Below are 25,023 nucleotides of genomic sequence, written 5' to 3'. Positions count from 1 at the left end.
TCAGCACGACTGACTTTATCAAGGTGGCTAAAACAGGTTAACACAACCTGTTCAGCAACGATGGCACAACACAAAAACGTACTGATAAAATGAATAAAGTAAGCAGCAAGAATCAGAATTAAAACACGCAACAAGATACCTAGAGGTTAAACTGAATGCAGTGAATGCCTAAAACCAGTAGGCTGCTTTCCAACAGCGTAAATTTATCTATCTATTGGGCCACCGTCAAGAAACATTGAAAAGTCATCAGACAAGACAGAAACCAAGGGAATTGGCAATAACAATGATAGAGAAGACGCACCTTTTCCATTCTCAGTGCGTCTTCTCTATCATTGTTATTGCCAATTCCCTTGGTTTCTGTCTTGTCTGATGACTTTTCAATGTTTCTTGACGGTGGCCCAATAGATAGATAAATTTACGCTGTTGGAAAGCAGCCTACTGGTTTTAGGCATTCACTGCATTCAGTTTAACCTCTAGGTATCTTGTTGCGTGTTTTAATTCTGATTCTTGCTGCTTACTTTATTCATTTTATCAGTACGTTTTTGTGTTGTGCCATCGTTGCTGAACAGGTTGTGTTAACCTGTTTTAGCCACCTTGATAAAGTCAGTCGTGCTGACTGACGAAACGTCGGAAATACAAAAGCTAGTTATCATCTTTAACATCAGGAGGTAACCTAGTAAATAGTCACCAGAAGAACGCAAATTACTTTTATTAAAAGAATAACAGTTAACCTCTCAAGTACATGTAGCTCCACACAGAGTGAAATTTACATGCCTTTTGACTCCTTTTTATTTCTTTAAAAGTAATATCTAAAAAGACATTATTGAATGTCTATTGAATATTAAAAAGAATGTCTAAAAAGACATTATGAAAAGCAACTACGAACAAAGGCCAGAGTTTCGATCTCCCGACCTCTTCAGCATAGCGTAGTAAAGTGAAAGTGGAAAGTTGTCTTAAAGGGTTGGTTGAGATGATGATTTGAAACTTGACTGATTGTTGTGCGACAATGAGACTGGATTTAATTTTTAACTTCGGACTTCAGCGAAACGTAATCTTACAGCCTATTAGAAGGTGTGATTTTTTCAGAGAATTTGTGCTAAGAAATGAAAGGAATTTGTTAAAAATAAGGCAGTGGCTATTTGACCGGCTCCGGTCTTTGAATCTGAAACACTATTTGACCGGTCATGACGTCACTACATAAGCGCTTTTTTCTTTTTCTCTTTCAAAGCAACAGACGAGAAGCGCCGATATAAGTTCTAACTTCAACACGTATTCTTCAACTCAGACCGTGGCGCGTGCGATACGTATCCGGCTGCCATTCTAGAGGGAATGAGTTCGATACTATCCGGAAGCATTCTTTATTTTCATTTTTTTTTTATCTAAATTTTGACCCGAAACGCATTTTTGTGGTCAATTTTTAATTTGAGTAGCCTACAGCCCATTTTTTATGTGTTTTCAAATGTGAGTAATAATGTTAGAGTTTTTTTAATTTGCTGGAATTTGAGAATTTCTCTTGGTAATTTTCCGATCGTCATAAGTGAACGTGTGTTGCCGAACGACCCTACATTTTTCTCTCAAGTTAGTTATATACAATACTTCTTTAAAAAATGGTTTTACCATTATCATTTCTTTTAAAAGAAGTATTGCATATAACTAACTTGAGAACTATTAACTAACTTGGACTGTAGGCTACTCAAATTAAAAATTGACCACATAAATGCGCTTCGGGTCAAAATTTAGATAAAAAAAAATGAAAAAAAGAATGCTTCAGGATAGTATCGAACTCATTCCCTCTAGATTGACAGCCGGAGACGAACACTACGCGCCACGGACTGAGTTGAAGAATACGTGTTGAATTTAGAACTTATGTCGGCGCTTCTCGTCTTTTGCTTTGAAAGAGATAAAGAAAAAAGTGCTTATGCAGTGACGCCATGACCGGTCAAATAGTGTTTCAGATTCAAAGACCGGAGCCGGTCAAATAGCCACTGCCTAAAAATAAAGACTAGAAAAAACTTTTTTAATTCGTTTTGAAACTTTTTTATTCATTTGTTGATTCATTCATATCAGTTTGTATCCTTTTATAGTGAAAAAAAAAAAAAAGAACGCTTCCGGATTGTATCGAACTCATTCCCTCTAGAATGGCAGCCCGAGACGATACGTATGCGCCACGGACTCAGTTGAAGGAAACGTGTTGAATTTAAAACTTAAGGCGCTTATCGTCTTTTGCTTTGAAAGAAAAAAGTACTTATGTAGTGACGTCATGACCGGTCAAATAGTGTTTCAGATTCAAAGACCGGAGCCGGTCAAATAGCCACTGCCTTTTTTTTTTATTTAAATTTTGACCCGAAGCGCATTTTTGTGGTCAATTTTTAATTTGAGTAGCCTACAGCCCATTTTTTATGTCTTTTCAAATGTGAGTAATACTGTTAGAGTTTTTTTAATTTGCTGGAATTTGAGAATTTCTCTTGGTAATTTTCCGATCGTCATAAGTGAACGTGTGTTGCCGAACGACCCTACATTTTTCTCTCAAGTTAGTTATATACAATACTTCTTTAAAAAATGGTTTTACCATTATCATTTCTTTTAAAAGAAGTATTGTATATAACTAACTTGAAAACTATACTTGAGAACTATTAACTAACTTGGACTGTAGGCTACTCAAATTAAAAACTGACCACATAAATGCGCTTCGGGTCAAAATTTAGATAAAAAATAAATGAAAAAAAAGAATGCTTCCGGATGGTATCGAACTCATCCCCTCTAGATTGACAGCCGGAGACGTATCGCACGCGCCACGGACTGAGTTGAAGAATACGTGTTGAATTTAGAACTTATCTCGGCGCTTCTCGTTTTTTGCTTTGAAAGAGAAAAAGAAAAAAGTGCTTATGCAGTGACGTCATGACCGGTCAAATAGTGTTTCAGATTCAAAGACCGGAGCCGGTCAAATAGCCACTGCCTTTAATTTACTTAGAAAATGTTGTTTTATTGTTTTACCTTAACTTTTCATTGGGCAAAACTTTTATTTTTTAAGCAGCCATACCAAACTATGCAGCAGCCAACATACAAAGACATTACAGTCATAACAACTCAACTACTGCTAGATATCTGTTGAAGAAGAACAAACATTAAATCAACTTAAACAGGCTGTGGTACGGTACACACAAAACCTTAGGTAGGCCTAATCATCCAGGGTTACATTAAACTAACGCGCTCATAACAATAGTACTTTACATCCACACACATTTCACCGAACTAAATAACTCTACTTACAAAAAATAAAGCTTCTATTTCACTTATTACAACAAAAAGCTCAACCCCACCTAGATCAAACCAACCGTCTGTTCCCTTTTGTAAAGCGTGTGACAGATTTAGAACTTTCTTTATTCTTTCTTTTCCTCGAACAATTTTCTAGAAAGAGAGGCGCCATACAATTATTATGTTTAAATATTAAAAAGGGGCGTACGTTGGCACTTTAGTTTTCAAAAACATGAGTTTAGTATCACCATTTTGGGCTCTTAATTACTTGATTAGATCAACCAGACATTCCAACTATTTTCTCCAAACGTAATTTGTGATTCAATTAATTTATTGGTGCAGTAGATTGAGTTTCACTTTTAGCAGCATGATCGTTGCTTATGTAGCGGACATTGGATTGTCTGACCAGGGATATCTAAAGAAGGGGATATGAAGGCTCAGAGCGATCTCTGATTCTCATGACACTAGAAGGGCGGTAGTTGGTACCACGTTAAACATGCGGTTCTTTTTTAATTCGCAGAAAGTTTTGTAGTGCAGCTGGTACACTCAGCTACACAAGACAGTTAGCAAGTGTTATGTAGAACATATTTAAAGAATACTTGTTTGAAAAGACAGTTAAAAGGTTACCAGTTAGCTGTTTTTTGACAAAATCTTTGCAGTTGGCTAGGTGCAAAGCAAGTATACGGGTAGTTGAATTAACATGTGAGTATGAGCATTCGTTGAATATCCATACCTGGTTGTAATAGTGCAATGCAGGTTGTCATAACAAAGTTTATTGAATTACTAATCAGTCTATATGTACCAATTGTCATTTTACCATAAACAGAGATTATTTAAGATAAATAGAAGCCCTTCTATTGTCAGACGTAATAAAAGCCTTCGTATCCCCTTCTCTAGATATCCCTGGTCTGCACATCCGCCCATATCTAGCTGTTATAAGTAAGCTACAATGACTAAGGAACTGTGTTCCTAAAGCTAGTGCAATTTGCTCTTACTACAGCAAACTCGCAGCATCATCCTAAAACAAATCGTTAATATCTACATTGTGAAGTACTTTATTTGTCTTAAAACCTTCCTGGTAGATTCAAATTTTTGATTGTCTGATTTATTTATTTGTACGGTAGGGGAAGTGCGGGACCGATGGGACACGGGGACCGAAGGGACAGCGCGATATCTTGCCCTCTAGTGAATAGTTTTTGGCAATATTGATTTTGGACACGAAATATGTATCTCAGGTTGCGCACGTGAAAGGAGTAGGATCTAGCTCAACTGTGTAAACAATGGCGGCAAAATATTAATTTTAAGACACTAAAATAAATTGTAGCTATAGGATTAAAAAAAATCTGTGGAAAATATCAGAAATAACAATGATTGACAATAAAGTTGTTTTAACTCAGTGATATAGGAAGCAAGGTTTGTGATACTAATGGAGTTTCAGATGTCAACAGCATGGACAGCAGAAAAATATTTTCCAAAATTGCTGATTGCGGGACCGATGGGACAAGGGCATTTTAAATAGGCATTTTAATTTGTCTTTCCAAACAATGAGGATGTTGCCTCAAGTTCTCAAAAAGATAAAGAAAAAATAATCCTTGCCACAACCAGTTGATATGACAACACGCCTAAGCGGCATTCTACGTTTCTCAGAGATTGTTTCGTCTGTATAGACAATCTATATATGGATATTGCAATTGCTTACGAACATTGACAAAGGAACTTGACTTTTCATGTTGATTTTTCACTTTTAATGTAAATAACCAATTTCAGTTCATAAAATCATTTTTTGTACTTCTTTTGTGCAATTTTGGATATGTCCCATCGGTCCCATAACACTGTCCCATAGGTATGGGACCCATGGGACAACCAACAACATTGATAAAATGTTGTATAACTCAATAACTAATTATATTATTTCAATAATTTTTACATCATAACTTGTAAGTCTGTGGATCTACAAACTATGAAAAAATGGACGACGTAGTTTTTATGTTGGAGTCGCTATTAACAAATAAAAAAATCTGTCCCATGGGTCCCGCACCTACCCTACGGTATTTATATTGTCAACGTTCACTAAGTTTAAGTGTAAAAGCGTGTGGATGGTAAGTGTAGAAAATTACACCAACTTCTATCTGGCGCTGAAGGTCAAGCCTTGAACATCTTATGCATAAAAAAACATCGATGGCAAACCAATTTAAATGTTGATTGTTTTGAACCAACAACAAATGGCAATTTTACTACTATTCCTCTGCTATAAAAAATGGGAGTGGTGGTATTGGAATGATTTATTATAAACAAAAGATTGAGTAATTTTGTCTCACCATGCTATAGTCATAACAGTAGAATTATACCGGTACTTCTAATCATTGAACTAGTAGTTTAGGTATCCCTGATGAGTGATGGCTGCCATGGCACAAAGATAACAGTCATTGTTTGCTAACGTTAAATCTTATTGGCTGGTTGTATGAACAAAATGAGCTCGTAATTTTATTTCAAACACTTTTGCGCTGCTGCTGCGTGTATACTCCTGCAACCTATGCCTTTGATTTTTCTTTGTTTTGTATGATTTGAATATGGACATTTTTGTTTGATGCAAATTAATAATAGGCTACCTGATCGACTTTGAAGTCTTGCTCATGCAGCTTGACCTTGGAGCAAGACAATTTCAATAAATAGAAAGCAATGAAAAGAAGGTTGTGAAACATTACTGACTTAAACTTTAAAAATTCTTACCATCATGAAACTGGTAAAGGCGAACGAGACAGGCTATATGCACGACTTTGTTATTCTAACAAATGGGGAGGTGTGCAAAAAGCTGAATCTTTTTTTCTAAAAACGTAGTTCACCACTCGTCAATATAAGCTTTGGCGTGATACCATCAAAACACACCAATTTGTCCAAATTGTGACAAAGGCAGGCATAGCCTACTGTTGATCATTGATTTTAGACTGTCCAGACTGCATCACCCGGTGGTTTCAACACAGTTTAGCAATGATAAAATATATTTTATCCTACCTAGCTAAACGACAGCGTGTTTCAAGTGTGAAAATGCCACAGGAAACTGCTGCCACTCGTGTCAATACTACCGTTTGAAGAACATTGGTTAACTTCCCCAATTATTATAAAACTGTCTGCCACGGTTACCGTGAAAACTAAGAATAATTAATAGCATAAGGCAGATACAAGAGTATATTAGTGATTTATTGTACATTTCACTGCGTTTACGACATACAAGCACCAGGAAGAAAACTTCCATCAAATGTAAAGCGGTGAGCTGTAACGCGGCCCACCTAATTAGGAAATTATGAATGTTCGTTGTTCGATAGTTTGTTCCAACTTGTATCTAAGACCAGAAGCAGGCAAGCAGACACATTTAAAGGTGGACAATAATTAACGGAGCTTAACTAAAGGTAGTAATTCAAACTTTTGTTGCGTTGATTCAACGTTTGCAGACGTTGAAAAGGTTTGATTAGTGTTCATACTATAGGAAATTGCAAAGTTTCAAGAGCTTTGACAATGTTGTGAAAAAGATGAAATTACTGACAGAAACGCAATAAAAGTCAGCTGGCCAAATTAGTGAAAAAAAAACGTTACATTTAAGTTGGAATAATTGTTTCTACCCAATCGACAACAGCATAAAAAAATAGGTATAGCCATGGCAACTTTTATACACAGGCCACGACGAAGTGCAACTTCAAATTTGACTGAAGGCCGATCTGTTAGTAGCCAAAATCGCTAGTATAAGTTGATAGCTTGAGCATTACTGAATAAATATAGTCTTTGTGTATGCTATATTGTGTGTGGTTTTGAGTTACTTTTGTGCTATCGTTACCATGCAAATAATGAACTAGATTTTGGCACTCGTGCTAGAAATCCAAAAAGCGCCTGGCAACACTGGTAAAAGGGCAAAGACTTGTCATTTTTTAACGGAAAATTAAGAGTTTCGCAGTGATTAGAGATTCAGTGATCACACTTTTGGCAATTTGGATCCTCAAAAGTATCGTTTTAAAGGGATATAAAGTAAATTTAGCTTAGAGTACAAAATCACAATTACATCGGCCTTCAGTTAGGCCTCCAGTTCGCATGTTGTCAAGGCCTGTGTATAGATCCCTATGGGTATAGCCTACTGTATATATATTGGGCCTACATTATCACTGTAGTACACCAGTGATCAAAAATGTCATGAAACACATTCTTACATCTAAATGACAATCAGTGGTGGGATTCAGTGGGTTTGTGCGAACCTGTTCTTGGAGTATTAAATGTCTCAGCGAACCGGTTGTTAACAAGGGTGTGGATGCGTCACTATATTTATATCGGGTCATTGTGACAATACGGTAACGAGAGCACTTGAATCCCACCACCGTCAGCAATGAGAAATACTACATAGAACACAACGACACAAAATACATTGATTGGTCTTGGGATTTGTGTTTGGGGATGACAAAGTGGTTGGTAGCACTGAAGGCCGAATGAGATTACATTCATTATTACACGCAAAAACACTTTTTGAACTACATAACTTTGAGAGGGAAGCAACTTAATTACTATATACCACAAACAGATAATTGACCGCATGGGATTGAATAACATTATTAAAAACAATATTAATAACCTACATAATAAATTCAAACCTTTTCGGCAAACTATTTTAAAGTTTTCTGCAATAGAATAGTGCTGGCAACTTTCGCATCTGTTTCTAAAGTTGTTGTACCCAGCTTGATGATGTGAAAACCTAATATCTCTCATAGTTATGTCTCATCTGTGTTTTCTGTGGATGTGTTTTGATTACAGTATTTCATTGAAGAGGACATAGAGTTTTGCCGAAAACGTTTGGTTATTATGCATGTTGCTTTTTGAAATGGTATTTATTAACTGTGCAGTAAAATTATAGTCAAAATACTGAGTTAAAACCAACACACAACATCAAGCTACGTCTACGCAATGAAAATTATATACAAGTTTCTTCGTCACAACAGCCTTGTTAATTTGTTTACAAAAATAACAGAAAAAATTCAACAAGTTTTTTCGACAGCTCAAAATTTTTGCAAACGATAACCATGAGATATGACGTCAGCAAACGTTTGTTCTTATTCAGACAGAAGTCTGATTTTTGGTTATTCCCATTTTGTAAAGTTGCTTTTTTTCATCGTTTCAAAGTCTGGTGACATGAAATAAGACGACAAAACAATCGACGCACCACAAAATAGACCAGTTGATATGGCACAGAGACAAAAGCGCCAAAATCCAAACTTTTCCAATCAGAACAAAGACTTTATCAAATTGGCAGAGACATAGAACAAGATATAACGCACACTGGAAATCAGGTCTAGAATGACTTATTCTTGCACCAGAAAGAAGGTGACCAAGACAGCACACCAGTCAATTGATTCAACGTCTGCAGACGTTGAATCAATGTAAAAAAACGACTGATTTGCTGTCTCGATAGTTTTCAATAGAAACACAGACTGCTGTAAATTTTGGTGGCGTGGTATGAAACAATGTCTCAGCAAATCACAAGGACCGTTTTGTGTGATCGACCTAACATTCACGTTACGAATACCAGGAAACTGGTCACGTTAAAAGTTACGATATCTTAAAGACTATGATGATCTTTTCAGGTGTCTTTAGTAGATTAACCGAGAAATAAATCATTCCAATAACCATCCTTTTCAGTACTCTAAATACCTTTTTACATTAATTCAACGTCAAGACGTTGATAACAATTAAAATAAAGGCTTTGATGAAGCAAAATGCAGAAAACATACAAAAAAATTGCACATACACAAAATGCTTGCTGTAAACTTCTGCTATGTAGCATATCCCGAAATGTTTATCACTTGCAGTACCTAGGTTTGTTCAGCGTGAAAAATACGTTGAACCATCGCAAATAAGTGATAAATTTCCGTTCACAAAATAACGCAAACAATGGTTGTTTGTCAACAGGTTCAAAATCACAGAAATAAAAAAATTGTTTCAGTTTATGAAGATGTGCCACAAGAAGGTGTGCTTGACTCTATCTCACCAAACGGGAAAAGAATAGAACTTTATAATCGCTGATGAAAAAAAATCCATAGCCTGCTGAGATACTTTTTCCTAAAATCTGATGTTATCCAACCCCGCTGCCTTGTCAAACGCACTTGCGAGCAGCAAGTTTTTAAATTTTTATTAACAAGACTTTGGAAATTCAAGATTAAAATATAAATTTCATCTTTTTATATATATATATAAGAGCAAAAATCATCCTATCCAAGCGATCAACAACAACCTCCTCCTTCGGATTGTTGTCGAGGACGACCACTAGCTCCTCCTGCGGATGCAGGAGAGTGTTGAGGTCCGATCTTGATTCCATTTGCCTGAAGTTCAGGATAGTGGTGTTAGAATCTATAGTTTTCAAAATCAAACCATTCAAAATTATTGGCTTGAAAATCTAATTTTTAAACAATGCGTTTTTACAAGCACTACAAGCATAAGTAGAATGTGTCACGCTGACATTGCCACGGCTACAAACCGGTTTGATTTTCAGTCCGTGAACATTTGCAGACTTCAACGTGGAGTTTTTCAATTTCAAATCTTTAAATTTGTACATTAAGTTGAAGATTGGCAAATAGACCAAATTCTTTGAGTTTTACTTAAAATATATTATCCGAAGTTGTCCGATATCATCCAAAGTAGTCCAATTTGCACCGCTTCCTTGTAAAGCAGGCGACTTTTGCCAGCTGGAATTCCATGCATCATTCAAAACAGAAATGATAGGTACAAGAAAACACATTGTCCTTAATCAGCAGTTATAAATAATTGATCACCTCGTTGTTGATGTCGAAGACCCCTTCTTGGATTTTCTCATAAATCTCTTTGGCAGTGTTGATAAAGGCCTACAAAAAAATTACTGTAGATTTAGCTTCAAAACATATCGTCTTTTGGCAAAACTATTGATTAATCAATAAGGATAGTGCATTTACACAAACTGCATGCTATTTATAATTGAACAAGAAGTTATCTATCATTGACTGATTTGCCAATTTACCTGCTAACGTTATGAATATAAGCAAGCTGCGCGTCAAATTAGTAGCTATGGTTGGATTTTCTTTCGCGTAACGGTTCATTAAGTTTTTGAAGTAAAAAACTCAGCCAAGTAATGAGTGTGCTTTTGTCTTCACAAAAAAAGACACTCGGCAACATTTTCACAAGTGCTGTTTCAATTGGTAAGTTATCTTTTACCAGGAAAACACTTTCCAGGTGTTGCGGATCGTACAAAAACGTTATTTCAAAACAAATGACTGGTTTGGAAACCTGTATGACGTGGTCAAAAGAAACTCAAACGAGTGACACCAGACGTTAAAACAATTCGCAACAGCAGCTTTTGCGTGATCATGTTGTGCGCACGCTGCAGGCAGCTGACCGTCAATTTTCATATGATTGCGCAATTAATTACTTGTCGAAAAATAGAGCATTCGGTTCTAATTGACGTATTCGAAACACGCATTTTTTCTCTGCGTTGATGCTCTCATCATCTTCAATAACAGTTTCCATTCACAATGTTCATACGACTAAGGTCTAGCAAGAGTGGTTCAAGCTTCTGCGACAAATGGACCTTGGTTCGATTCTTGGTCAAGTCATGCCCGGCACGGAAAGTGTCCTTAGCGAGCTAAGAAAAAGTTGATGCAATAATAGGCAAGCATCAAGCATATAGACAACATTGAATTGGCCTTCGGGCTGTTAAAACCAAAAGAAGTATTGCGATAACAGAATACAAAGCAATAACGTATCATCACATCAAGTCACAATCTCACAGAACAATCTTATCTGTGAAGATCATAAACTACTCTTAAGTTTTTCAAAAGATATGGGTCAATCCATCTTTAATTTAAAGCCTGTTCACCAATGGTCTCAGATTTTTTTCATATTTGACACAATTAAAGATCTCATTGAAAAAATGATATCTCGGAAACCGCTTAACGTAGAATGATCATTTTTTTTGCAAACTCATTTTTTCAATGAGATCTTTAATTGTGCCAAATATGAAAAAATCTGAGACCATTGGTGAACAGGCTTTAAATTAAAGATGGACTGACCCATTCATAACTTTAAACTATGACATGAATGAGTAAGTACAAGCAAAATTGTTCCGAATCGACGACTTCGTTGTTTAACATTGTCAATCATGCACCATCTCCAAGCAACCTAATGGAGTGGAAGGTCTACATGTCTTGGATAATAAAACAAAAGACTGGCTGCTCTCTAGTAGCCTTTCAGCTTAGTCCGGGAACATTGTGAATCTGGGGTGGTAAAAGGATAGACCCTCGGCCCCAAAAGCTTACACAACGACGCCGAGAATGAAATTAATGTAAATAAATTCACCATGTGTGGCTTATTCAGCATTTGCCTCGAATTTAAACACTGATGAGGCCGCACTTGTGTGGTGAAAGCTCTAAACTGGTTTCATCAATCTAGTGTTATACTCTCTTGTTTGTCGCACTAAGACCTTTTGGATCATTGGTAAATTTAAAGAAAGGTTTTTAATGAAACGTTCAATGACGAAGTTTTATCTTAGAAGATTAAAGATAGCTCTGTCTTTTATGTTTCAGCTTGAACAATAAGAAATCACAGCTAAAACACGTCAGTTTGAGGTTACAAGTCGGTCAACAGATACAAAAATGTGCCCACAACCATACTCGCAAAATAACGACCGGTAGCCGTTTAAATCCACAAGACAAAAAAGCATGTTACGTATGGACTCCATCCTTTTCTTAAACACACAATAAAATTCAATTCATATTCAGTCCAGTAGACATAAACAAAGTCAGCATGCAGCTAAACCACTAACCAGTTATGAAAATAGATCACCTTTTTGCATTTATTCAACGTTTGCAGACGTTGAAGCAATGCAAATAAAGATCAATATTGACAGTCTCAGTTACGGTACATGTCTGCTGGACTAAGCCTGACAGCAAAATTCGTCATTTTTATATTGATCTTGCAGACGACTTGCTGATTGGAAAACGAATTTTGTCTGAGAAGATGCATAGATTTGTTGAAATTGCAAACGCTGGAGCAGCGTAAAAAAAAGGAACAATTTTGTGCCGGTTATATTACACTTAATCAAACTCATACGGTTTTGCGACAGCAGGATTATGGCTGGTTTCTAGTAACAGATGTGAAAACGAGCATATGGAAGAATATTTCTTGAAGAATAAATCAAAAAACAACCAAAAGGTCTTTTCTAAACCATGTTAATTGAGCTTCCTTGAAATATTTTTGCTTTAAAATGCAACCGCTCAGACAGCAAATCAGTCGTTTTTTTAAATTCTACTTTAACTTAACTTTAAAAAAACAACATTAGCGGTTTAGATATTCAGACTTGGTTCATATCATTGGTTCAGACTTGGTTCAGACTTGGTTCAGATGAACCAAGTCTGAATATCTAAACCGCTAATGTCGTTTTTTTAAAGTTAAGTTAATGTAGAATTTAAAAAAACGACTGATTTGCTGTCTGAGCGGTTGCATTTTAAAGCAAAAATATTTCAAGGAAGCTCAATTAACATTGCGTGAATTTTATCAAAACAGGTGATATATCAATTAATTGTCAAATAAATCTATTAACCGTTATTATGTATTGAAAAGTGAATCGGAAAAATGATCAAATCCCTGGCACCAAACGTTAATTCTATTGTTAAATAATTTTTTCTATTTTTTTTTTTACTTTTTAACAAGCGTAAAATTTGGAAGACAAAAATGATTGTGATGACATATTCCGATTCACTTTTCAATACATAATAACGGTTAATAGATTTATTTGACAATTGATTGATATATCACCTGTTTTGATAAAATACACGCAATCTGTGAGGTGTGAACTATAAGTAGAGAAATGAATGACTAGGAATATGCGACAACTAACTGATATCAAAACACTCAGAATCACACGATTCGTTTCGAAAACATAAAGTTGTTTGTTGTGGACTGCCACGTTGACTTTACCGAAGAAGCTTCTCCATGTTTAAGTTGGAAAAATTTACATCAATTAGGCTCAATCATGTTAACAACATAGACAGTAGACACCCTGGGAAAACAAACGTAAACGCAGAAAGCCAAAAATGAGATGGAGGACGAGATTGACAAAGAATGTGAAACAACAAACTGGTATACAAAAACACACTGGACTGGCAACAGGGGGCTTTCGCTTTTCAATGTGCTGCCACAGGCTGGAAATGATGATGAAGAATATAGCACACTACTGCAGATACACAGGCATTTCACGGGTGCATGATTTTATATATGTTTTGACAACCTTTCACGTGCCTTGCTATGGTGCTACATATTTGTAAAATTTTACTACTAAACACCATTCAAAACATAACGATCAAAAAGAGTGACAACACAGCATGATTCCGTTCATTTCTTCACTTGAGTAGGCTATAAGAATAGATACAGCTTGTTTTGTATCATGAAATTTTACATTGTACATTCTCAAACACCCTAGTACGGTATCTAAAGTATTACACATATTGTTCAATAAAACAGATTCAACTAACCTCTTCAACATTAGCTGCTGTCTTGGCAGAAGTTTCCATGAATATCAATCCATGCTCGCGGGCAAACGCCTCTCCTTCTTCTTTCTTCACTTCACGTCTGGCCTCAAGATCACTGTAGAACAACATGAGCAATTACTCGCTCATACAAAAATGACTGAACTTCTTCAACCAATTTCAATGTTTTCTGGTTGTTTATTTTTTAATAACGATGCAAGAAAAAATACTTTTGATTTATTTCAGTGATAGTTTTTGATTACTTTCAGTTTAAAAATTCCTTTGACACCTCAAAAGCACATATATATAAGCCTTGTTACTCAATCTGTCCACTTGAAGCGGTTTACAACGTGTTACAACGGTTACTTGAAGCGCTCTACAATGTGCTTTTGACTGATAAAATATTTCTGTTTTTTTTAACCAACCCAGCAAACTGTCCACTTGAAGCGGTTGACTGTCTCATAGCATTACTATAGGCCTTGTTACTCAAGGCAACAAACAGTGCACCGGCCTCATTTTTTAATCATAAATCGATTTCTCTATCACAGCATCCTCAGTATGATGAATTGATCATGTCAAGAGGAAAAGAGGTATACCGGAGGTATTAGTGAGAGCTGTGATGTCTATGTATGAGGATGCAAGAAAAAAAGTGAGAGTTGGATCAAATTATTCAAACGAGTTTTTTGTGAAGGTTGGTGTACACCAAGGATCAGTTTTGTCACCTCTGATATTTGCTATTGTGGTTGACGTTGTAACTGAAGGAGTGAAGGAGGGCTTATTGAGTGAAATTTTGTATGCAGACGACCTGGTCTTGACAAGTAATAGTATGGAGGGACTGGAGAGAAAGTTTGAGAAATGGAAAGAAGCATTTGAAACCAAGGGTATGAAGGTGAATCTTGAAAAAACAAAAGTGATGGTGAGTGGAGCAGAAGGAACAGTTGTTGAGAGCAAAGTAGATCCCTGTGGAATATGTGGCAAGAGAGTGATGAGAAATTCAATGCAATGCAAGGAATGTGGAAAGTGGGTACATGCAAGATGTGCTAATGTCAAGCCGCAACAAGATTGGCGAAGTGTTTTGTTTGTGGGAAATGCAGTAAAGGAAGGAATGAAGTGGAAGGCCATGATGATGAGTTCTGCCATGGCATCGAAACAGTGACAGACTTCTGTTATTTGGGTGATCGGATAAATGGAAGTGGTGGATGTGAAGCAGCGGTGACAACAAGGGCAAGATTGGGCTGGGCAAAGTTCAGGGAATGTGGGGAAATGTTGTATGGCAGAAAATTCTCACTAAGGATGAAAGGGAAAGTATATCGGAGCTGTGTGCGGCCTGCAATGCTATATGGTAGCGAGACATGGATATTGAGAGAGAGAGAACTGGCAATCCTGAGAAGAACGGAAAGGTCAATGGTGAGAGCAATGTGTGGGGTGAAAACGAGAAGGGAAAAAAGGACTGAAGAATTGTTGGATATGCTAGAGATGAGAGAGACCATAGACCAACTGGCAAGGGCAAATGGAGTAAGATGGTATGGACATGTGATAAGGAGGGAGGAAGGAAGTTTTCTTAGAAAGGCACTAGATCTAAAGGTGGATGGGAAGAGGAAACGCGGTCGTCCAAGAAGAACGTGGAAACAACAAGTGAAGGATGAATTTAAAAAAGTCGGACTGAAGGAGGAAGATGCAAGGGACAGGGTGAAATGGAGAAAAGGGATTAAAACAATTGCTGCGCGGAAACAATCGGCCACCCCCACTAGTGGGGAACAAACCGACGATGGATTATGATGATGATGATGAAGAGCCTTGACATGATTAAAAAATGAGGCCGGTGCACTGTTTGTTGCATTGAGTAACAAGGCCTATACTAATGCTACGAGACAGTCAACCGCTTCAAGTGGACAGTTTGCTGGGTTGGTTCACAAAAACAGAAATATTTTATTAGTCAAAAGCACATTGTAGACTTCTTTATGCCAGCAAGAAACAAAAAGTACATTTTTCTAAAAATGTTGTAAAGCATGGTCGTAGTAGGGTGCTTAAAATATCTATCCAGAAACTTTTGAAACACACAGTCAGTATTATATTTTATTGATTAAATGATTAAGTGTCAAAAGTTATAGAAAAATACATTTTATCCTTAGACTTTCTCAATCCAGACGATACCTCTTGTTGCCTATTAACATGATGACCATGTTTGATGACGAATGCTGTCGTGCATCTTCAAGCCATGTTGTGAGGTGATTAAACGTGTCTCTCCTGTGGAGAAGGTTTGCATTACCAAATATTAAATCATTGATAAACATCTACTGTATATACATGCTAAAACTATTAACCAATGCTGTGTATTTTCAGTAAAGCCTTGACATCACTGAAAAGCAAAATCTTTTGAGATAAAATACACGCCAAGAAAAAGCTGTGGACAATTTCATAAAATGTAGTTGAGTAGAATGCAAAAACTTGGAATGGCCCGTTTGGTGAATCCAATTCGGAGAAATCCCATTTCTGAGACAGCCTTTTTCGGAGAAAACCGATTCGGAGAATTTTTGAGAATTTGTAGGGATTACTTAGGTAGGCAGTTTATTGGTTACTTTTCCATACTCATGCAAAAGGTTAGGCAATTAACTTAACTTATTACACCGGTCAACAATACATTTTCACAAGACAAACTAAATATCATTTCCAACTAATTCTGGTGCCCAAGTAAGTAATCCAATACTAATACGCAGCCAGTGCTATGCTTGATCAAAATTAGTATTGTTTTTAGACGCTTAAACTGTATATATAAGGTAGCTTTCAAGTTGCTGTATTTCTGTTATGAGGATAGCTGGCAAGAGTGACTGCAACGTTTGACAACTGTTTATTTTTTCCTTGCTGAGACTTTTTCACTGACACTTTACTTACTTACTGTTTGACCACTGCTTTTTTTGGCTGAGAGTTTATTTATTCAACCTCTAGGCTCTATTGTTCATGAAACGCCATTTAAAGACTGTTTTTTCATTAGTTGAGAGTTTTTCGCTGACACTTTACTAGGTTAACCTCCATTATAAGCTAATTCCTTTGAATAAACAGATGCGGCTGAGGAATTTTAGAATTCTCCAAAATGGATTTGCCGAATAGTGTAGCAGACTGGCAAGAACTAAATGAAACTTTTCAAAACTTTCAAATTTAAGGTAGTGGATTTTCTATAATACAACAAGCCAACAAGGTATTATTACGGTATACATATGGCTATGCGAGATACTATTCAAATGCAATAAAGTATTACTAGAATTGAAAATCACGAAAATAAGAAATGAAATTCCTACAGCAAAGTCGACCATTTTGAGCTTTACCTTGTTATGTCATACACAAGCAAAGCCCCAGCTGCTCCACGATAGTAAGATCTTGTGATGGAACGAAATGATTCTTGACCAGCCTTTAGCAACAGAGTTAAAATCAATCAATTGATATCATCAAGTTTGAACATGCAAAAAATTAATGAAGAAGTATCATACTTAAACGTAGAGTTTGAAAATCTACAATGAAGAACAAGAAATGAAAAACTATAGGTCAACACTCAACAGGTGTGCAGCGATGAGTTGGAAAAGGAAAGATAGAGATCTATAAAGAAAAGGGATTTCAACTAAAGCTGACCAGGCCCACGGTTGTGGTGGAAAATATCGTAAAACAAAAAAGGAAACTCAAACATAATAAAAATCAATCAAGTTTGCAACCCTGGTATAGAGAGTACTCATATGGTAATAAACATTCACATCATCTTTAGGAATAAAATGACAATAGATTAGGCAGTTAGGCTATTCAACTTAGATTAAGAAATGGAAATACCTAAATGCTAGCTTTTAGTAATAGAATGAGTAACAAATGCAATGACATCAAAACACTTCAACATAATCTTTCAGGCATTAAGTAATGTTTCATACACACCGTGTCCCATATTTGTAACTTTATCTGCTTGCCTTCGATTGTAATCATGCGAGCACCAAATTCAACCCCTATTAACAAACATACGATAATTAATACAATATATTGCAAACTGTTGCCAAATATCACATGACGCAGAATATCGAAAAAAAGACAATGAGGTGAAGTTAGCAACTGCAATTTGCAACTACTGTATCTCTGTGAGCCAATAGCATAAAAATAACAAACTCTACAAAAGTCAACATTTCTTCACAGCACATTAGTTTACATTAACAATCCTTAACAACACTAAAAGCTTTCAGTTTTAGTGTTGCAAAGATTACTATACAACGATGCTCATGCATTGTAATTTTAAAAGAATCAGTTTAACCATCTTGTTAGCTACAAACCAAAACAAGTTGTTATAATTACCACTAACTACATAAAATTTAGAAGTGTCATGTATTTATTGCCTATTTAGGACATAAAAACATTGGCGCCGTATATGTAATCATATTACAATAAGCAGCATATTGGTTAGGCCTATATTACTTATAATCCGTATGACATATATTATACATTCCATTTTACGCAACAAGAAGTGATACATAATACTGACACACTGCAGTAACCTAAAACTCTTTTATCAGATAATGCTGCGAGAAAGCATTTCTTTATAGGACCCACCGATAGTTAGATCATGGACAGGTTGGAACCTTTTGTCAGTGAACTGTAGTAAAAGGCATGACTTCCCAACACCTGCACAGGAAATAGAGATTATTCTGTTTAACATACCATACAATGTACTGGTCTTATAGCCATTTTTCGTCAAAATACCACAAGAATTGGTATATACTTTCATAAGCTTAAATGATGACTTTTGATTCAAACTTAAATTTCAATAGGATACTTTTCAGCAAGAATTTTTCAAACAGTAAACCCAAATCTGAACAGCTTTTCTAGTAAAAGAACTTGAAATAAAACTTGTATTAAAATAAACATGATAAACAACTTCAAGTCTAAATGTTTACAGGTTTAAACAACATTATACTGATTTACATATATGTTTGACATGTAAGGTGTAAGCTACATGATCAATTTAGGTGATTGGCATGTGTTTTATTGCACAGATTATGTGTCTGATACCAACAAAGAAATGACTACCTCCTTAAGTAAAAAAAATAGTTTAGCATAAGAATATGCATATTGCATAATTAAATAATGTATGATATACTTTTAAATACAGTAGAAAGCCAAGTTACTGAATTAATTATGACCGAGTTTCAAAAAAAGTAAAAACTCAAATTTTCATGCACACTGCTAAGCGTATTAGCTTATGTACAATCATCACCAATTTGTTGTTCAAAAAGTTTCAAATTATTTATTTCGCTACTCTGAACCCTACATCTTTTACTAAAGCAAAACTGCATTGAACAACATTTACTCCGTTGTTCACAACACATTCTAATGGTATCAAATGCTTTGATTTAGGATCGTGCATTTAGATAACTACCTAGCTTTTTGATGTAGTTTTATATTTTTTTACTAATTGGTCAGTGTTCAAATAAAGTAATAAGTAGATACCATGACATGTCCAATGTCCATCACACTACTGAAGCATTAAATGAAATTCGAAAAAATCTACTATAAAGTTTCCATGGGAGTCAAATAAGATCCAGCATTATGTATAGTATGTAATCAGCACATCCGCAAAATCCAAAAACAAAACCAATTAATTTAAAGTAAAAGATTAAAGGATAAACGTTTATCAGTATATTATAACTGTTACACACTGGCATACGGTGACCATGTTTTTGAGTGTTTACAATTTTTAGGTTTCAAACACATGCTTGATTTGCACAGTAACTCTTTATCACATCAGTTTATTTTAATATGATCTGAACAGCCATTGAACAAATTGCAAACCTAGTGTGTGCTTAAAACCTGCTAAACACCCAAAAAAATGATCATTGTATGCAACTGCAGTCATATGGTATTGTTGCTAGACAAGTAAAAAGCCTTCCATTACAATCTTACCAGTATCTCCAATGATAATATACTTGAACAAGTAAGCATATGACATGGTGGTAGCTTTCAAAAACAAACTGTTTTAACTATTAACTTAAAATTGTGTTTAATTTTTAAATGAAAAAATATTACAACCTTCAAATTAATGATATCTAATATTGATATACAAAAAAGCTCAAGAGTCAAGACCGTATTTAATATATAGAATATATAAGAATTTTCCTTTGCTTTTAGCTTATAAACACCTGCTTTAGCAAATCTTCAATTCACATAATTTCTCCTTACGAATAGTAGGCTACCGTAGCCTATAAATGGGCTACTTAGTAAGCTGGTTAAGCTGCAATGGTACTTCATACTTTGACATTAATTGTTCGACAGATTTGATTTCTATGCAAACAAAGCTGACAGAAATAGGTTAGTTTATAAACTCAATGGCCAAATCAGATAGGTAGCTAAAGGAAAGGGATGTTTTATTTGATGCATGAGACAAAAGTGAATATAAAAAAGTACGTACCGTAAATACGGTAGCCTGGCTTAAATTTTCAAAAAGGACAGGCAACACTAAATAACTTTAACTTTTCCTAGTCTCACTGTTGCCCGTCATCAAGCTAAAGCAATAGTATTTCTATCTCAAATGCACAATAGTTGAAGTACAGTATGCCTACACCAAGCAACATTACGGTATATCATAACCTAAACAAACAAAACCCTAATCTGCCCCGATAGCTTAGTTGGTTAGCGCATGACTTCGTAAAACAGAAGAAGCTTTAACATCAAGCAGCGCTGGTTCGACTTTCGGGATGTGCACTTGAGCAATGCATTTTAAGGAGTGTTCTCCATTCAGAGGCACCTACCGTAATGAATGGAATATTTGCTGGCAACAACACTTCAACAATCAGAAAACTTCATTCGGTCAATCTCGGTAACTGGCCCTGCATTGAAAGCTTTTACAAGTGTGCAAAACAACCAAGAATAACTTAACAAAGGCTTTGTCAGTCCCAGAATAAACATTCAAAACCAAACCAAATCATCTTATGACCAGGGATGCCAGCGACAAATTTCTAATAAACTTAGATTGTGTGCTAAAAAAAACCTAGATGAGGCAAAAAAACCCAGGTCCAGAAAATATGTAGTAGGCTAAAGGGGTCCCACGAATTACCCATAAGCCCCATAAGTACCCATAAGTACCCATAAGCACCATAAGTCGCGTCGAATTACCCATAAGTCGCGTCGAATTACCCATAAGCCCCATAAGTCGCGTCGAATTACCCATAAGCCCCATAAGTCGCGTCGAATTACCCATAAGCCCCATAAGTCGCGTCGAATTACCCATAAGCCCCGTAAGTCGCGTCGAATTACCCATAAGCCCCATAAGTTGCGTCGAATTACCCATAGGCACCATAAGTAGCATTGAATTACATAGAAGTAACGTCGAATTACCCATAAGCCTGTATAGTGTAGAGTGTAGTCTATAGCCGTCTAGAAGCCTAGTAGTCGGCTGCATAGCCGAGTGGTGAGGAGCACTGGCTGGGCGTTCCAAAATATAGTTCGACACCGCTCAAGAGCAGGACACTTGAAGGCATGCCTAAAGGTGGACACGAAGATTGGCTTCGTTGCCTTCCCGTCCGCTTATGTGTAATCTGCAGTTTGCTGCAGCAGATGGAGTGTTTTGTCCGATAAAACACCTTAACATTGGGCAATTTTCCCTATGAACCAGGTGACTGCAGCATAGCAATCGTTCTCGCACTCAGCTACTTAATTCTTGCTTTGAACTTGATAATTAAAGAAAAAAAGAATAATGGCAAGGGTGGGAATCAAACCCGTGTCACCAAATTCAATAGCCTTTGCCTTAACCACTCAGCCACGCAAGTGCTCGTGAAATCTTCGCTTAATTTGGTTTATATGGGTAATGTTTTGAGAACGTTCACAATATTATCAGTTTAGTTTGTTTTTATTTCTGACCATCACAACGAAAAAACAATATACGACAAACTTAGCAGAGATCTATAAAAGGTAGAAGCGACAAAACGCGGACGTTATAACGTGCATGACACCAAAGCAGGTCAATCAGTTTAAGTGACACGATCGCAAGTCGCAACAGCGACTTGCAGATTACATATACGCTGACATGAAGGCGTAAGTAATTCCACGTTGCTTATGGGTAATTCGACGCGAGTCGTGGCCGAGTGGTTAGAGCCGTGGCCGAGTGGTTAGCGCGTTGGGCTCGCAGTCGAGAGCCTGCATGTTCAACTCCAGCCACCCGCACTTGCTGTTGTTTCTCTGGGCAAGAAACTTTACGATAATTGCCTCTACCTAGTGATCGATTTCGAGTAATGGGTAGTACCAAATTTACGTCATAAGTAGAGTAGACAACCGGAAACAGACATTGCCGTCGGCTGCAGCGTGGGTCAGGTGTATGTCGGAAGGCGTACACCGATGCATAGCGCTCAAGTCCGCTTTCCCGCAATGCAGGATAAAGATAAACAAACAAACAAACAAAGACTACACTCTACACTATACAGGCTTATGGGTAATTCGACGTTACTTCTATGTAATTCAATGCTACTTATGGTGCCTATGGGTAATTCGACGCGACTTATGGGGTTTATGGGTAATTCGACGCGACTTACGGGGCTTATGGGTAATTCGACGCGACTTACGGGGCTTATGGGTAATTCGACGCGACTTATGGGGCGTATGGGTAATTCGACGCGACTTATGGGTACTTATGGGTAATTCGACGCGACTTATGGGGCTTATGGGTACTTATGGTGCTTATGGGTACTTATGGGTAATTCGTTGGACCGGGCTAAAGCGGTTAAAAAAAACCTGCGTGTGTTTTTAGCACCATTTTAAATCATTACACAGAAGCCTCAGAAAGCTGCAAATAGTAACACGTATGTCGTATATATAATTATGCAATATACATGCTTATCATTATGTTGGTATCATTATGGTAGTAGTTAATATATAGGCTATGGAATATAACTATATACAAAAACAAGAGCTTGGTAGGCCTATAATATAAGGGCTCACAGCAAAGATTTTGGCTCAAAATTGCCTTCATGGTAAAGCGTCTGGCTAGCAAGGTTCAGTCTGTGTTTAACCAAAATTTCTAAAACTGACTAGATGTATGAGTGTATAGGCTAGCCATTAAGGTTAGTTTTGACTTTTGAACTAAACTTTTGCTGTGTGAGTTGTAGACTGTGGCTGAGAAGAATCATCATGCCTGCTTACAGTTTGGTGTACAGCTAAATTGGTTCTTAGCAATAAACCCTGCTTAGCCTATTTTCATTTGAACATAACGTTGAAAAGAATAACTCAAACTCACAATAAATAAATGTTCAGTAACACAAATAGCTGTACTACTCCAATTTTTAGTCATTCACATTTTCATCAAGTTGGATCATTTCTTCAGCATCCTGTACCTCACTGACTGCAGTAGCTGATGCAAAAAACATTACGGTACCTTATCATTTTTGTGTTGCAGTGTGGACCACTTATCGAGGATCCCAGTGCCTTAATACCGTGCAAGCTCTGTACAAAGTTAAAAACCAAAAAACCTAGATTTACCTAAATTTGAAAAAAAAACAACTTAAAACCCAGATGTGGTCAAAAAAACCCAGATCTAGGTGGAAAAACCAAGCTCTGGCATCCTTGCTTATGACCAGAGCCAGCTGTTGACCCATTTCAGATCTTTCAGCCATTGCGAGAAAAAGTCAGAAAGTTGGCAAAACCACTGGAGCATGAAGTAATAATTTTACCGAAATTGTCGGGTTTTAAAAAAGTTTGTTCAGAGAGAGAGAAACCTTATATTTCGTCTGTTGCAAGATTAGTACAGTACAATTATACACAATACGAATAAAAAGCACCACAGCAATCTAGATACCACAACAGACAGGAAGCAGCGAAAGTAGCGATCAGTAGCAACCTTTTTCACCAGCGGAGAGATGCTGCAAAAGCGATAAATAGCCTAAGGGCACTTGCTTCTCAATCACACAATCGTGGTTTGGTTCCCTTGACTGAAAATGATTATGGAAAACATCGCTCACTTTGATCTATGCTGGTGTAACAAATTGGATGGATACACGAAGTTGGTTGATTAATTGGATGCAAGAATCTTTTAATCTTAAAAGCTTCATATCTTCTCATTATATTTTTCATCATTTACCAGTCAGTGACAAAAAGAGAATTCCAAGAACAAAGAGTATGAGCAATATACAAAGCTAAAAAAAAGTGGGTCCAGAAAAAGGAAAGCGACACCTTGCGTTAATTGTAAAGGCATAAACAAAAATATCAAATTTGTCTCCAAAAAGTTTTTGTCAAAGAAGTCACCAAAAATTTTACGAACTACTGTACATCAAAGTTTCTAAGAATAAAAAAAGCTTTTGCAAATATTTTGTGAATTTGTTTCTGTAAAGGGCATTTGTAAGAAAAAAATATAGATATTGGCTACGATACGATCAACATAGTTTGTTGGATTATGCCCATTTCATGCCTTTTAGATCTATTCCTTCATAAGCGTGCCGGAACTGCCATTGTTCAGTCAAGTAATCACTCTCTTTTTCATCCCAAACATCATAACGAAACTGAGTGCTAGGAGTACCAGCGATATTATTTGCAATATAAAGTAGTTTTCGCACACAACTTTTGCAGTTAAAAAAAGTACAAAGTTGACACGAAAAATAATTTAAAATGTATGTACAAGCTGACAAGCATTAAAAGGTGTAAGTTAAAAAAACTGCCAGTTTAATAAAAATAATTTTGTATTTTCCACCATGTGTAATCACGTGAAATCAGAAATCAGTCAAGATTCTGTAAAACCGTAGTAAAACTGAGCGTCTGAACCAGTGTGAAAATTTCTATCAAAATTAATCTTGATTGAAATTCACAATTCACATATCATCAACCAGTTTAATGTAATGTTACGTTACATTTTTGTGTTTGCAATTAATTTTTCTGGAGAAAAGCTGAAAAAGTTTCAATTTTTAGTCATTTCTCTTTTTGCTTCTTTGAGTTTGTTTATGGATTTCCTTTGGGCTTGTGTTAATTTGCAATGTGGATCTCAGTTTTGAAGTGGATATAATCCTCAAATCCTGTATATAATTCAATTACAGTATTTGCAAACATTTTGTAAAGTTTGCAGTAAGGAAGATACCGTAGGCTATATGAGTTCATGCAGGGTTTCAATTCACAGCATAGGCTAACTACGGTAAGCATTAAGCAGGCAGATAACAAAAACATGTCTCGGACCAGATACTCAGGTAGCCTACCCTATGATGTGACTTCTGGAACGAAGAAGCTTCAAGATCAAGCAGTGCTG

The 25,023-nt window shown here is 36.4% G+C and overlaps 1 protein-coding gene across 1 annotated transcript; it reads right to left on the bottom strand.

Moving 5' to 3' along the window:
- Positions 1-6,434: 6,434 nt before the first annotated feature.
- On the bottom strand, positions 6,435-19,842 carry LOC145771517 (ras-related protein Rab-2). Its single transcript, XM_082583213.1, has 8 exons — positions 19,710-19,842; positions 18,360-18,431; positions 17,697-17,764; positions 17,105-17,187; positions 15,936-16,028; positions 13,788-13,899; positions 10,059-10,127; positions 6,435-9,608 (listed from the first exon to the last, which is right to left on the bottom strand). Exons 1-8 carry the CDS (start codon positions 19,753-19,755, stop codon positions 9,510-9,512), a joined length of 642 nt encoding a protein of 213 aa, XP_082439339.1. The 5' UTR covers positions 19,756-19,842; the 3' UTR covers positions 6,435-9,509.
- Between the last annotated feature and the right edge of the window lie 5,181 nt (positions 19,843-25,023).

Source organism: Aplidium turbinatum, chromosome 6 (assembly GCF_918807975.1).
Source record: "Aplidium turbinatum chromosome 6, kaAplTurb1.1, whole genome shotgun sequence".
Taxonomy (NCBI): domain Eukaryota; kingdom Metazoa; phylum Chordata; class Ascidiacea; order Aplousobranchia; family Polyclinidae; genus Aplidium; species Aplidium turbinatum.
This window is presented reverse-complemented; position numbering and strand designations above follow the sequence as displayed.